The following is a 14,846-nucleotide window of genomic DNA, read 5'->3' as shown; positions in this document are numbered from 1 at the left end:
ATATGGTAGAAGAAAAAGAACAATTTTTGGAAGGAAGAATAGGGAAAAGAAAAGGAATGGAAAGAGATTTAGGATGTTAATGAAAAAGGTTTAGGTATGGTAAGGATGTTGAGATTAGAGGGAGCAGTGGGTGATGTAAGAAAGTGGTCAGAGGTGGGGGCAAAGGGGGTTGGCTTTGAGTGGTCAGAGGAGGCAGTACATTATGTCTTGTTGTGACCAAAGGCAAATGATGTTAGATACCTCATGTGACTGTATTATGGCAGCAGTGCAATGGCAAACTTTGGCATGAAGTTTATCCCTACAAATCTCCTTTTTCTTTTTAGCTATATATACCTCTGTCTTTTGCATGGTAAATTTTGAAGTGATACTTCTGTTTTTCTCTGATAAGGTAAAAGGGTGAAAAGGACAGATGATGCAGCAAAATTCCATCTACCCATCAGCTCATGAGTCATGACAATGAAAGTTCTCAATTCTCACATGTTGTCGAATTATTTTATGAGAAGAATGGCGAGGAAAATTCCATTCAGGAAAGATAAATCAAGATTCTTTAATGAACAAATGATGAGGGTCCTTTTTTTTTTTTTTTTGCTGCCTTTTTCTCTTTTATGAAAGTTAATGAAAGGTATTAGAATTTATTACTACTTTAGATCGAACATGAAAAAGACAACCAAATTAAAAGGAATAGGACTTGGACATAAAAGAGGAATTGTGACAGTAGGAGAAAATTGAGCTTAGATGCTAGACAGGCCCAAAACTCTTGCTTTTGCACTCATGCCTGCCTGCAATTTGAGTGGGATGGGCTTACTTGGTTGTCTATTAATGTGCAATTTGGGCTAAGATCTAAGATGACGGTGTGACTCGTGCAGATTTTATACACTTTGTACGCTTTACTGATTTGTTTTTAAATACTATAAACCTTATAGGTAAGAGAGAGAGAGAGGATAACTTGAAAATCGAATCACTGTGTAGGTGAAAGAAAAAAGAAAGGACTTGAGAATCGACTTGAGAATCGAATCACACTGTGATAACCTCACAATCAACTGACTAATATACCTACCAACGAAGTTAGATTTTGGGAACTGTTGTTGGTACACTTTTATCCTAGTTGGAAAGTTGATGGTATTTTCTTTACAGACTGTAAAGATAAGGCAGGGTAATAGTAGGATAGAACCTTGCATAGAAATGGTAAGGTTTGAGAATGTACAATTTAGACAAGATGGAAGAAGGTAACCAGTGTTGAGTGAAGCAAGAAAGGAACATGACAGATGGTATTTTGATGTTTAGCCAGCAAGGTATGACTCACTTCAAAAAGAAAGTATAAATGGAAAATCCTCCCATTCTCTCAAAAAAACCCCATTTGGAGAGGATCCTAGTCACGATGTCATGAATTTTCCTAATGGACCATGTAATAAACCATCAACTACTCATCTTTATACAACAATTCAGTTGTTATACATCTTCCTCAAACTGATTCAGGGAGAGTATCAAAGCAAGAACCATTCATTACCACATCCTTCATGAAAATGATTTCTAGATCAGAAAATGGAGTGTAAACTCACATGAGAAATGTGCAGGCAGCTGAGGTTTTGGATGTACAGGACAGACAATTGCAGAGATAAAATCTACTGCCCAACAGCCCCAATGACTTCTTCTAATTGCCCCTCTTCTAACAAATTTTAGGACAGAACTATTACACAACCATCCATTTTCTAGGGAAATTCATGAGACATTTGTGTATATTAATTAAGATAAAAGGACATCTAGTAGCTCTAAATCCCTCTTCACAATCCGAAAGAAAGAATTTGCATGGAAATAATCCGGACAGAAATTAAAATGATACAGCAGATACCCAATTCTCATTATATATTAAGACAACACTATTTCACATTCTCAACATAGAAGTATCACTGTTTCCATAAGCAAAGTCAGTTTAACAGACAAAATGTAAAAAATGTTCTGTACGGGACACTTCTCATTATGTATTAAGACAACACTATTTCACATTCTCAACATAGAAGTATCACTGTTTCCATAAGCAAAGTCAGTTTAACAGACAAAATGTAAAAAATGTTCAGTAAGGGACAATAATGGACTCTATAAGCTCATGAAGAGGAGCCAGCTCCTTCTTGTCAATCAGCTGAAATTCCTGCATACCAGAGAAGACCTCATCAACAAAACCTTCTATTATAAATGTGCGACAATAGGATTAAGTGAATTGATGCAGGGAAAAACAAAACTTGGCTATTTGACAATCACTTAAATTAGAACAAACAATAAGATTCAGCCAAAAATGTAGAAAATGGATATCTCAGAAAAAGTACGGATGCAATGGCATAGCTAGGTAACTACAACGTTTCAAGAATCTAAAACAATAATCAAGGAAATCCTGTTTCCACCATCTTTATCCCATAATAGGACTCTGTACGTTACTCCGAATCAAATGCCAATACGCTGCCTAAGCATTTATATCCAACTTCACCACTTGTTTGAAGCAAGAACTATACATATTGTACGCCCCAAGAGCTTGGAGACTTTTTTTCAGTAAGTTGCAACGAATTAAGCAGTTAAAAAGAAAAAGGACACAGAAGGAAGAAAATATCATCAGTAAAATAAATTTGATTATATAAAAAGTGACAATTAAAACAACCATCTGAACATAGTTTCTTAAGGATAGAGTCATAGACTGTCTCCAAGATTAACTTCAATCATAGATAGTCTCCCAGAGTAAACTCTTTGACGGCCAAAGGAAGTTCCATCTTCGTGCCCAGTTCAATTATTTCATCACAATAACTTAACCAGAGCTGACAGTTGTCTCATAACAGATATATAGATGCACGGATAGAGGCTTCATTATCAAAGTTCACTATATAGTTTGGGCAATGCATATGAAATCAAGGAGTGACAGCAAAATTTGAAACAATTTCATTAATCCGGATAGCAAAAGTAAAAATAAGATAGTGAAAAGCAAATAAACTCAAAGCCAAAGGAAAAAAGAAAGCAAGATGGCTAAAAAGGTACAAAATCGCGCAATGATGGACTAATGACACAATTTCTTAGGAGCTTTAAGAGAGGCACATTTTCCTCAATATCCATGGATTTGACTAAGATTCCAAGAGCAATATGTACTTACATGAGTAAAAAGAATGAAATGTTTGAAGCAAGTATTTAGATGCGCCTCCTCCTTAAGACTCACAATCTTCTGAAAATGAGAGTGATAAATATGTGCATATACACGGAACAGGCGTTTGAATATTGTCTTCACCACATCCTTGAAGTTGGCAGGAAATGGTGCACCTATAACATTAAAAAATAAAAAGTAATAAACCGAGGTCAGACAGATAATTATTGCACCTGACAAATAAAGAGTGGATACCTTCCCTATCTCAATTTTGAATTAGCATGAAGCTTTAAAACTAATGAGAAGTTACTACCAAGCTTTTGAGGAAATAGGGACTCATCATCCAACTGAGATTCAATCCAGTCCATGAGGTACTCAACATACTTTGGCGCTGAAACTTCAATAGGTTTCTTGATCTGTACACCATCAGCCCATCTATACTCATACCTGAAGGATTTTATCTGCTGGTCAGAAAGATAGTCATATGTCTAAAACATAGTACTCCTAAGAATTGGAAGAAATTCTGTTGCCACTAATGCAAAGAAGATCTATATACAGATAATGTCTTATTTACTTGTTTTCTAATCAACATCTCCTGAAAGAAGAATAGCAACTTTGCAATGTTTGTACATGATTGAAAGTACTTTTCAAGATAATGGAACTGTTAACCAAAAGATCTATTGTAAAAGTTATTTTTTCAACCATTAGCATCTTTGTTCCATACATAAAAAAATTGGAGATGTACTACCATCATACAACAATTACTAAACACATCAGAAACATCTGGAAATGTATCTGAACCTCCTTCAAGAGATTTATCGCAAGAAGTTCAGTAATTGACAAATCTTGCATCTTACATTATTAAAATGCTGCCAAGCTCTTAGTTCATTCAGCAAAGTGATAAGCGGATAAAGGATCTGCCAACGAGGTCAGACACTTGAACAAATGTCAGACAATATATGCTTGAAGAATCAAACCAGGATGACTCAGTTACACAACAAAATCTAGACAAAATACTAACTCAACGAGAAACCCCACTCCAAAGGTATGAAACTGAATCTCTTTTGTTCATACAATACATGAGACTTTTTGTGTCACAGTTGGTTAGAATTTCCAAAAGTGCATCACGATAATGGCATGCAAAGCCACCAATAAAATACAAACAAGTGAAGATGGACCACTGAGGCACCTCATACCAGAAAATCCGTCCATAAGTCTATGCTGATATGTACAGACACTCCATCAGAATGTAAACTTTAACCATGTTATATGTACTTCTCAATTCCCCCCATCATGAGAATTGAACTTGTGTACCAAGGTTATGAGAAATAGAGCATCTCCCAAGTCTTTTATTCAAATAACTAGGCAGGGCGGCTCTTAGAAGCTTAGATGATGGAATAAAAACAGTGTGAAAGCAGGCCAGCCACTTTATCTATCAGATAGATCTATTTTGTCTTGTAAAAGAAAACTAGGAACTCTGAAAAGATCTAAAAACCTGTTTCAACGATAACACGTGAAATAGACCTAATCCAAGAATTAGACCGCTTCAAGCAGATTATCAACACCCATCTCACAAAGTTTAATAGACCGCTTCAAGCAGATTATCTCCACCCATCTCACAAAGTTTTCCAAGTTGAGTAGAGTATATTGTTCTCTGATGAGTAATGTAAAGTTCCAAAAGCTATAAATATCAAAATCTATATCAACCCTGAACACATGACCCCCAGGTAGGAACTTTGTACCACAGTGATAAGGCGTAAGAAGGAAAAGGTCAGGAAATTCATTATAAGTTCGGCCAAGAGTCATCAGGTTGAAAATGAAAAGACATACTGATTAATTGATAAAGTCAAACTAGGCCAGATACTTTTAATGCATATATCTGCACAATGCAGTCTATAATAAATATTTCTGTAATTTGAAAGAGCCATAGTTTTTTTGGCACAGAGCACATGGCATCATACCTTGTAGACAATTATTTAGAGAAGCAACATCAACACAATTTGATAAGAAGAACGTACTTAGGGCCAGCGGTCATTGTTTGGCAATTCTCTGGCGTACAGAATTCTGTAAGAGTGCCATAAAGCAGATTCACCTGGTTGAAGAAATCTACAGCTGGAGATTAAGAAACCAAGTAACACCCACTCAGTTTCATTCCTAAAAAGAAAGTGATTGCAGGATAAATGTTATGCAAGAAACTTTCCACCAATGAAGTGGCAAAATGGAAAGTTTCAAAGAGTAGATTGATTAATAAATAGTAAACTGTTTCTGCAATATATACGGGAGAACACATCTTTTCACATTGTTTTGATGTGTAACTCATTCACATACTCGAAATCTTTAGCTTTATTTATAATTTTTATGTATATTGCAATAAGATCGTGCACTTGCACCAAATAAACAGTGATGGAAGAAACATTCCAAGTGAAAGTACTGAAGCCTATACGAAAGTAACAGAAATTTGTAGAGTGAGTTAATATTGTCTGGCTTCTTAAAGAAAAAGGTGAAATGAAGGAAGGCAAGGTATCTTGATGGCATTCAATGAAAAACAGCAACAACTGAAAAGTTAATTCTGCTTCTCAGCCAACTTCTTTCTCTAGAATTTGTCATGTGATGCAGACAATTTTGACAATTATGTAAATGTGACATCTTCGCTAAATAATAGCAAGAACATGTAGTGAAAGGGGAAAAAATATAAGAAAGTAAGAGAGTACTGTTAACAGCGAGCCATTCGTTAATATCTTCTCCTGGTGGCAACCTTACAGCTTCTCTCAGGTTTCCACTACCTAAAGTAGCATCAATGTGCTTTCTCAGCTGTGCCCCCTGCAACAGAAAATATAAGAAAAGAAGATGCATGAGAACTCATTTTGTGTATTGGCATGCAGCATAATTGAAATCACTATCAGACACCGAAAGTTGTCAATGATAACTTTGCTGTTCTGAACTTTATGTTCGTCACACAATTAAACCCTATATTTATGATCAAATTCAATACATCTATTGCATTTTAATACTTGCAACTCATCAAATTTACTTTGCATTACCCCACTGGAGTTACTGAGAAGCTATAAAAACTTAAGCATACAGGCATCATTTCATCATCTGCCATGACCATTTAAAAGTCCTCACAAGAATGGCAGGCTGAAACGAAAAGGTGGACAAAAGATTGATAAAAGTAGAAGGCAAAGCAAAGTCCACTAAAAAAGGGAAGAAAAAAAATACAAAGGATGCATGCCTGATCAAACTAACGATATTAAACAAGTGAGATAAGCTATATCCTGGACAAATGAAGTAATAACGGACAGGACCACTAGCACAATAACAAAGATCAAATAAGAAATATAGTGACAATACAAGAAAGAAAAGCACCTTACTTCCCGAGGGTGCACTTTTTTTGGGGCGGAACGTCCTCTGGTTCCTGCTCATCAAAATTAAGTTAGGCATCATGAAATTTATGCATCCAATGAGCAACCAGACATGTTAAATGGAGAAATATTAAGAATATGTTCAACTCTAAGGCCAATTATAGGTTTCAGAATCAAAGTGCCGCTGCCCTTCAATTCCAGCCTTGATATACAAGCAATCCTCTAGATTTTAAGCACACTTTATCAGGAAATGAAGAAGAACATAGTTTCAAGCCCAATTCTTTCAAAATTGTCAAACAGTTATTCTAAGGTTTTAAATCTTTACATCTAAAATGATACGATGAAATTTTATAAATTCCAAAATCCTCTCCTCTCACATCCTTTAGTGCTCAACATTCTCCTTTTTAACACATTAATCAAGTGAGCACCTTGTCAAAATTCATGAAATGGGCATCAAAGGGCTAAACCATCAACCCTGTCCACAATTACAAACACTTAAATTACCTTTTCCTTTGCATAGAATAGTTGCTGTCCAGAAAGTAATTTTATGACCTCTTGAAATTAATAATGATTGCTTACATCTTCCTTTAACTTATGAAACTACGCTAACCTCCCCTGTCAACATTTACAACATAAATGATACTTCCAAAATTGACCCTTTATAACAGCTATTCCTATCTACATAAACCACAACAGCAAAACAGACTGAACATGTCCGAGCTTCTGGAACCAATAATCATGTTCTCCGTATTTTCTCCTTCTAGAAGCACAAACCACCATGTTACAATAGTTAAGGAAATTGCTAGATAGGCTAAATTGGAATAGCCTTTAAAACTGTATGTGACATCAACAGGCATATCCCCAAAAGCGCCAACGTTTTAGATATTGTAAATGAAAAACGACAAATCTTCACTTTCCATACTAAAGAAATATTATTTTTAGGTTAAAATCTTTGACACAATTTATATAAATCTACACAAAGATACATTTTCTTCATTTATTGTTGGAGTCCAAATAAAGATTGAATAGCTCTCTTAAAATCCCTTGTTCTCCACTAAAAACCACTGCCCTTATTCTCACGTAAAGCAAAACATTTTTATACTTTAATATCTAATGCCTATGCCAAATCTGGCATATGATTAGCAGATTGAAAGTTTCCTTAGAGGTAAAAGCTTCTTATTAGAAAAGAAACAAATTTCTCCATCTAGAAGCTTGTAAACTTTCAATTGGACTAAAAATCACTACTAAAACTATTTGATTTTCTGTCAAATTGTTGATAAGAAATGGCTGTGTTCAACAACCTTTTAAGACCTGCATATGTAAGTGGGCCATATAGGAATCAGGGTGGAATAACCTGAATGCAAATGTGCTCAATTTGCCATATTTGGAGCCCTTTGTAAAGAGAGCACGTTCGCATCCATGTTGTTCCAACTTGACTTTTATATAGCCCACTTACATGAATGCCAATGGTTGTTTCATCATGTTGTAAAGAGAGCAGCTATACGACACAAATTCGACCTACTTCCAAAACTTAAATATCATGTACCAATCTGCTTTAGTGAAAAGACAACATGTCCATCAGCCAACCCCATTTGCACACATGTATGGTCATGAACAGTGTTTTTTGTATAGAACCTGAATGGATGCCAGCACTAGCAACAGATACACTTAAAACAAGCTACTTACATATATCAAGCACCAACAACCTAGTACCAACAGTGACAAATAATCAACTTCAACCCAGTATCCTCTTTTTTGGAATATTGGAAATGAGTAACGACAAATCTTCACTTTTAATACTAAAGAAAAATTATTTTTAGTTTAGGATCCTTGACACAATTTATGTAAAACTACATAAAGATACATTTTCTTCATTTATTGTTGAAGTCCAAATAAAGATTAAATGGCACTCTTAAAATCCCTTGTTCTTCACTAAAACCACTACTCTTCACTCTCTTAAAGCAAAACATTTTTATACTTTAATATCTAATCCCTATACCAAATTTGTGATATGATTAGCAGATTGAAAGTTTCCTTAAGAGGTAAAAGCTTCTTGTTATAATTAGGAAAAAAAAAACAAATTTCTCCATGTACAAGCTTGTAAACTTTCATTTGTACTAAAAATCACAGCTTCTTAAACTATTTGATTTTCTGTCAAATGGTTGATAAGACATGGCTGTGACGAATAAGACCTTCTACATATGTAAGTAAGCCATATAAGAGTCGGAATGGAACAACCTGAAATCAAATGTACCCAATTTGCCCTATTTGGAACAGAGCGCATTTGAATTCATGCGGTTCCATCCTGACTCCTATATAACCCACTTACATTAATGCCAATGGTTGTTATATCATGTTGTAAATAGAGCAATAGTACAACACAAATTCAACCTACTTCCAAAAATTAAATATTAAGAACCAATTCAATTTAGACAAAAGATAACATGTCCATTAGCCAATCCCATTTGCACACATGTATGATCTGCCAGCACTAGCAACAGATGTACTTAAATCAAGCTGCTTACATATACCAAGCACCAACAACCTAGCACCTACAATGACAAATAATCAACTTCACTCTAGCTCCCTCCATTTCATCGCTCTAGTACCTTCCGTTTTAGGATATTACAAATGAGAAACAATGAATCTTCATTTTGCATAAAAGAAAATTTATTTTTAGGTTAGGATCTTTGACACAATTTATGTAAATCTAGATAAAGATACATTTTCTTCATTTATTGTTAGAGTCCAAATAAAAACTAAATAGCTCTCTCAAAATCCCTTGTTCTTCACTAAAAATCGCTACTCTTCATTCTCTCTTGAAGCAAAACATTTTTATACTTTAATATCTAATGGCTAATGAAAAAAATGATTAGCAAATTGAAAGTTTCCTTAGAGGTAAAAGCTTCTTGTTAAAATTAGGAAAGAAACAAATTTCTCCATCTGGAAGCTTGTAAACTTTCAATTGTACTAGAAATCACAGCTTCTCAAACTATTTGATTTTCTATCAAATTGTTGACAAGACATGGCTGCGTTGGGACAACCTTTAAGAGCTTCTGCATATGTCAGTGGGCCATATAGGTATCAGGGTAGAATAACCTAAATACTAATGCGCTTAATTTGCATATTTGGAGCAATTTGTAAAGAGAGCACATTGGCATTCATGTTGTTCCAACCTGACTCCTATATAGCCAACTTACATGAATGCCAATGGTTGTTCCATCATGTTGTAAAGAAAGCAACAGTACAACACAAATTCTATCTACTTCCAAAACTTAAATATTACGAACCTATTTGGTTTAGCGAAAAGATAGCATGTCCATTAGCCAACCCCATTTGCACACATGTATGGTCATGAACGGTGTGTTTTGTATAGAACCTGAATGGATGCCAACACTAGTAATAGATACACTAAAAACAAGCAGCTTACATATATCAAGCACCAACATCCTAGTACCTATAGTGACAAATAATCAACTTGACTCTATCCTCCATTTTAGGATATTGCAAATGAGAAACGACAAATCTTCACTTTTCATACTAAAGAAAAATTATTTTTAGGTTAAGATCCTTGACAAATTTATGTGAATCTACATAAAGATACATTTTCTTCATTTATTGTTGGAGTCCAAATAAAGATTAAATAACTCTCTTAAAATCCATTGTTCTTCACTAAAAACTGCTGCTCTTCATTCTCTCGTAAAGCAAAACATTTGTATACTTTAATATCTAATGCCATCCCAAATCTGTGATAAGATTAGCAAATTGAAAGTTTCCTTGGAGGTAAAAGCTTCTCGTTAAAATCAGGAAAGAAACTAATTTCTCTATCTAGAAGCTTGTAAACTTTCAATTGTACTAAAAATCATAACTTCTTAAACTATTTGATTTTCTATCAAATTGTTGATAAGATATGGCTGTGTTGGAACAACTTTTTAACACCTTCTGCATATGTAAGTGGACCCGTATAGGTATCAGGGTGAAATAATCTGAATACCAATGTGCTTGCCATATGTGGAGTAGTTTGATCAAGAGAGTGCATTGGCATTCATGTTGTTCCAACCTGACTTCTGTATAGCACGCTTACAAGAATGCCAATGGTTGTTCCATCATGTTGCAATCCAAAACTTAAACACTATGAACCAAACTAGTTTAGGAAAAAGATAATATGTCTATCAGTCAGCCCCATTTGCACACATGTACGGTCAAGAATAGAGTTTTTTGTATACAACCTGCACGAATGCCAACAATAGCAACAGATGCACTTCAAACATGTTGCTTAGATATATCAAGTACCAACAACCAAGTACCTATAGTGACAAACAATCAACTTCACTCTGGTATCCTCCGCTTTGGGATATTGTAAATGAGAAACAATATATCTTCACTTTTCATACTTAAGAAAAATTATTTTTGGGTTCGGATCTCTGACACAATTTATGTAAATCTACATAAAGAAATATTTTCTTCATATATTGTTGGAGTCCAAAAAAAGATTAAATAGCTCTCTTAAATCCCTTGTTCTTCACTCAAACTGCTACTTTTCATTCTCTCTTAAAGCAAAACATTTTTATACTTTAATATCTAATGCCTATACCAAATTTGTGATATGATTAGCAGATTGAAAGTTTCCTTAAGAGGTAAAAGCTTCTTGTTATAATTAGGGAAAAAAAATTTCTCCATGTAGAAGCTTGTAAACTTTCATTTGTACTAAAAACCACAACTTCTTAAACTATTTGATTTTCTGTCAAATGATTGATAAGACATGGCTGTGACGAACAACCTTTTAAGACCTTCTGCATATGTAAGTAAGCCATATAAGAGTCGGAATGGAACAGCCTGAAATCAAATGTACTCAATTTGCCATATTTGGAACAGAGCGCATTTGAATTCATGTTGTTCCATCCTGAATCCTATATAACCCACTTACACTAATGCCAATGATTGTTCCAAAAGAGCAATTGTACGACACAAATTCAAACTACTTCCAAAACTTAAATATTATGAACCAATCCATTTTAGGGAAAAGATAACATGCCCTTTAGCCAACCCCAATTGCACACATGTATTTTCATGAACAGTGTTTTTTGTATAGAACCTGAACGGATGCCAGCACTAGCAACAGATGTACTTAAATCAAGTCGCATACGTATACAAAGCACCAACAACCTGGTACCTCCAGTGACAAATAATCAACTTCACTCTAGTACCCTCCATTTCTTCACTCTAGTACCCTTCGTTTTAGGATCTTATAAATGAGAACAATGACAAATCTTCACTTTTCATACTAAAGAAAAATTATTTTTACGTTAGGATCTTTGACACAATTTATGTAAATCTACATAAAGATACATTTTCTTCATTTATTGTTGGAGTCCAAATAAAGATTAAATAGCTCTTTTAAAATCCCTCGTTCTTCACTAAAAACCACTGCTCTTCATTCTCTCTTAAAGCAATACATTTTTATACTTTAATATCTAATGCCTATCCTAAATCTGTGATATGATCAGCAGATTGAAAGTTTCCTTAGAGGTAAAAGCTTTCAATCAATACACAGACTTGTTAAAATCAGGAAAAAAACAAATTTCTCCATCTAGACGCTTGTAAACTTTCAATTGTGAGTGAATAGAATTTATTAGCATGTTTAGCTTTTCTATATAAGGATTTCTCACCATCAAATTTTGTGACTGCTTTTGTTTCTCACCACAACGATTTTTTCTTTATCCAACAAAATAAGAAGTGACAATCATATGTTGACAGGAAAGCATGTCTGCCATTGTGCAGTATCTAACAGTTGTCAACTAACAACACTATGACACAAATTCAACCTACTTCCCAAAACTTAAATATTACGAACCAATCTGGTTTAGGGAAAAGATAACATGTCCATTAACCAACCCAATTTGCACACGTGTATGGTCATGAATGGTGTTTTTCGTATAGAAACTGAATGGATGCCAGCATTAGCAACAGATGCACTCCTTACATACATTAAGCACCGACAACCTAGTACCTACAATGACAAATAATCAACTTCACTCTAGTACCCCTCCATTTCTTGAGAGCAACAAACTCATTGCTGCTTCTTCTAAACCCGACGCTTCAACTTCCAAAGCAGTCACCAGAAGAACCACTAAATTTTCCACTTTCGTTTTTCTTTTTCCCTCAGAGGTTGGGAATGGGGGGTAAGAAGGCAGATGGAGCGACCCCAGCATCCAAGTTCAAGACTTTAAAGTAGTCCTACCATCAACTGAAATTGGTTCCTTGTACAAAATTGATAAGCATACTTCATATCTTCTTTTTTATGCAGAATTGCACTACTTGGGTACACCTGTTTCCATGGTTAGTTCAGCATTCCAGTTACAAGGAATCATAGGGACTTATCATCTTCATCACACTACAGTCAAATGCTTCAACATTACTCTATAGCCGATTTTAAGCCACCAGTTTTGGAGTATAAAATTGTAAACTTAATTCTAGTCAAGAAAATTTTTCACTGTAGTCAATCAAAAATTTACATTAGGAATGCTATCAGAAGCACCCCCTATAGGATCTTTTTGAAATCCTGGCACAACCACTACTCCACTTATGCAAATGTACATGCATGTGTTATTTATGCAAAAACATTTTGTGTATTTTCCATCAACTTATAGACATGCTTTAGAAATACAGTTCCTCTCAAATAGCATTTTCAACTCATCTTTAATATTCACAGCTGAAACAGCCAAATTTAGATATAATTATTTATGCAAAAGCATTTTATATCGAAATACAGTTCCTCTTAATTAGTTTGTTCGGCTCTTCTTCAACATTCAGAGCTGAAACAGCCAAATTAAGAAACTTTGTCATCATCCTGATATTACAATGCAAAACCACAATCATCAATCAAAATGCATAAAACCCAGATAACATAGCTCAAAACCCATCTCAACAAATTTAACAAATCCCAAATCAATAGATCTGATCATCAAGAATCATATACCAAAAACACACACAAAAGAAAACACATAATGATCAATATCGAAACAAAAACAATTCGACAGAATTGAAAATAACAAACAAATATTTATACACTTCTTTTTCATGCTTACCTGCCAAGCCCAAAGAGACTCATAGCTGGGAAATCAAGGGAAAAAGAAAGAGAGAAAGAAGAAAGATTTTCTGGTTTGATCGTTCAAGGAAGTGTGAAGGAAGGGGGCGGGCAGAAAGAAAGAACTGACCGGGAATGGAGGGGAAACTGGGTATTTATAGTGTTGAAAGGGAAATAATAGCGGGCAGGGGTGGGCAGCGGTACACGGGGCCTGTGATGATGGCAGAAATGATGTGTACTGTACATGTGTTGGACTACAATCATAAAAGAGTCAGAAAAAGCTGGCATGCACTCACTTTAGCATCCAACAACACCACTATAAACCGTAGTATCAGAGAAAATCGGATGTTGTTTAATTATGCTTCCTGGAAAATACAAGGCATTTTTTTTAAAACAAGTATTTCAAATACGGTGCTACAATAATATATTAATAAAAATATTTTAAAAAATATTTTATTTATATAATATCAAATATTTCAAACAATATTTATAATAAAAATTTTAAAAATTCAATTATTTTTATTTTTTCCTCCAAAGTCAATATGCGATCATTGTCCAAACTTTTATTTGAAAGTTTGAACTACCCAAATTAAATTTTGGCCGGAAAACAATTAATTCGATAAAATATCTGAATTTTTCAATCAAACACATCCTGTACGTAAGAATTCTTGGAAATATTATGTAACTATATAAGTCATTCTTGTACATGTTCAGATCTTGTACATCCTTGTCAGAGGCCCTGTTTGATAATCCAATTCAGCGCTTAAATTTAATGGATTCAAATCTTAACATGTTTAGATGCGTTTGATAACAAAAAATTGAACATTTAAATTAATTAAATGACACTGAATCTCCTAGACAAAACTTGCTCCCAAAAAAAATTAATAAATTATTTACTTATCACTGAATGTGATATACTCAAATGTATTAGATTTAATATTTAACAAGTCAATAAGTTAATGGATTCATACTTCATATTTCAAATTTAAGATTTCAATTTTCGGACTTCAATTTTATCAAACACATCAGTAAACTTAATGGATTCAAATTTTAACATGTTCAGATGCATTTGATAGCCAAAAATTAAACATCTGAATTAATTAAGTTGCACTAAATCTTCTAGACAAAACTTGCTATGATAAAAATACCACTTTGTCCCCCCAAACTTTGGACGATTACCCACTTCAGTCCCTAAACTTCAAAATGAGACACTTAAGTCCCTAAACGTATAAATACCTCCCACTTAAGGAAAATTGTTAACAAATCCTGAATGCCGTTG

At 34.3% G+C, this 14,846-nt stretch overlaps 1 protein-coding gene across 2 annotated transcripts; it reads right to left on the bottom strand.

Annotated features, from left to right (window-relative positions):
* Nucleotides 1-1,846: 1,846 nt before the first annotated feature.
* Nucleotides 1,847-13,852, bottom strand: LOC113703865 (MOB kinase activator-like 1A). Of its 2 annotated transcripts, XM_027225347.2 has the most exons (7): nucleotides 13,569-13,852; nucleotides 6,485-6,533; nucleotides 5,830-5,938; nucleotides 5,137-5,230; nucleotides 3,432-3,565; nucleotides 3,131-3,294; nucleotides 1,847-2,146 (listed from the first exon to the last, which is right to left on the bottom strand). In XM_027225347.2, exons 1-7 carry the CDS (start codon nucleotides 13,589-13,591, stop codon nucleotides 2,072-2,074), a joined length of 648 nt encoding a protein of 215 aa, XP_027081148.1. In that variant the 5' UTR covers nucleotides 13,592-13,852; the 3' UTR covers nucleotides 1,847-2,071. The 2 variants fall into 2 exon arrangements, with proteins under 2 accessions (XP_027081148.1, XP_071919099.1); XM_072062998.1 differs by lacking the exons at nucleotides 5,137-5,230; nucleotides 5,830-5,938; nucleotides 6,485-6,533; nucleotides 13,569-13,852 and adding an exon at nucleotides 3,976-5,085.
* Between the last annotated feature and the right edge of the window lie 994 nt (nucleotides 13,853-14,846).

The sequence above is a fragment of the Coffea arabica genome, chromosome 8c (assembly GCF_036785885.1).
Source record: "Coffea arabica cultivar ET-39 chromosome 8c, Coffea Arabica ET-39 HiFi, whole genome shotgun sequence".
In the NCBI taxonomy this organism is placed as follows: Eukaryota; Viridiplantae; Streptophyta; class Magnoliopsida; order Gentianales; family Rubiaceae; genus Coffea; species Coffea arabica.
The sequence above is the reverse complement of the archived record's forward strand: the minus strand, read 5'-3'. Positions and strand labels throughout refer to the sequence as shown.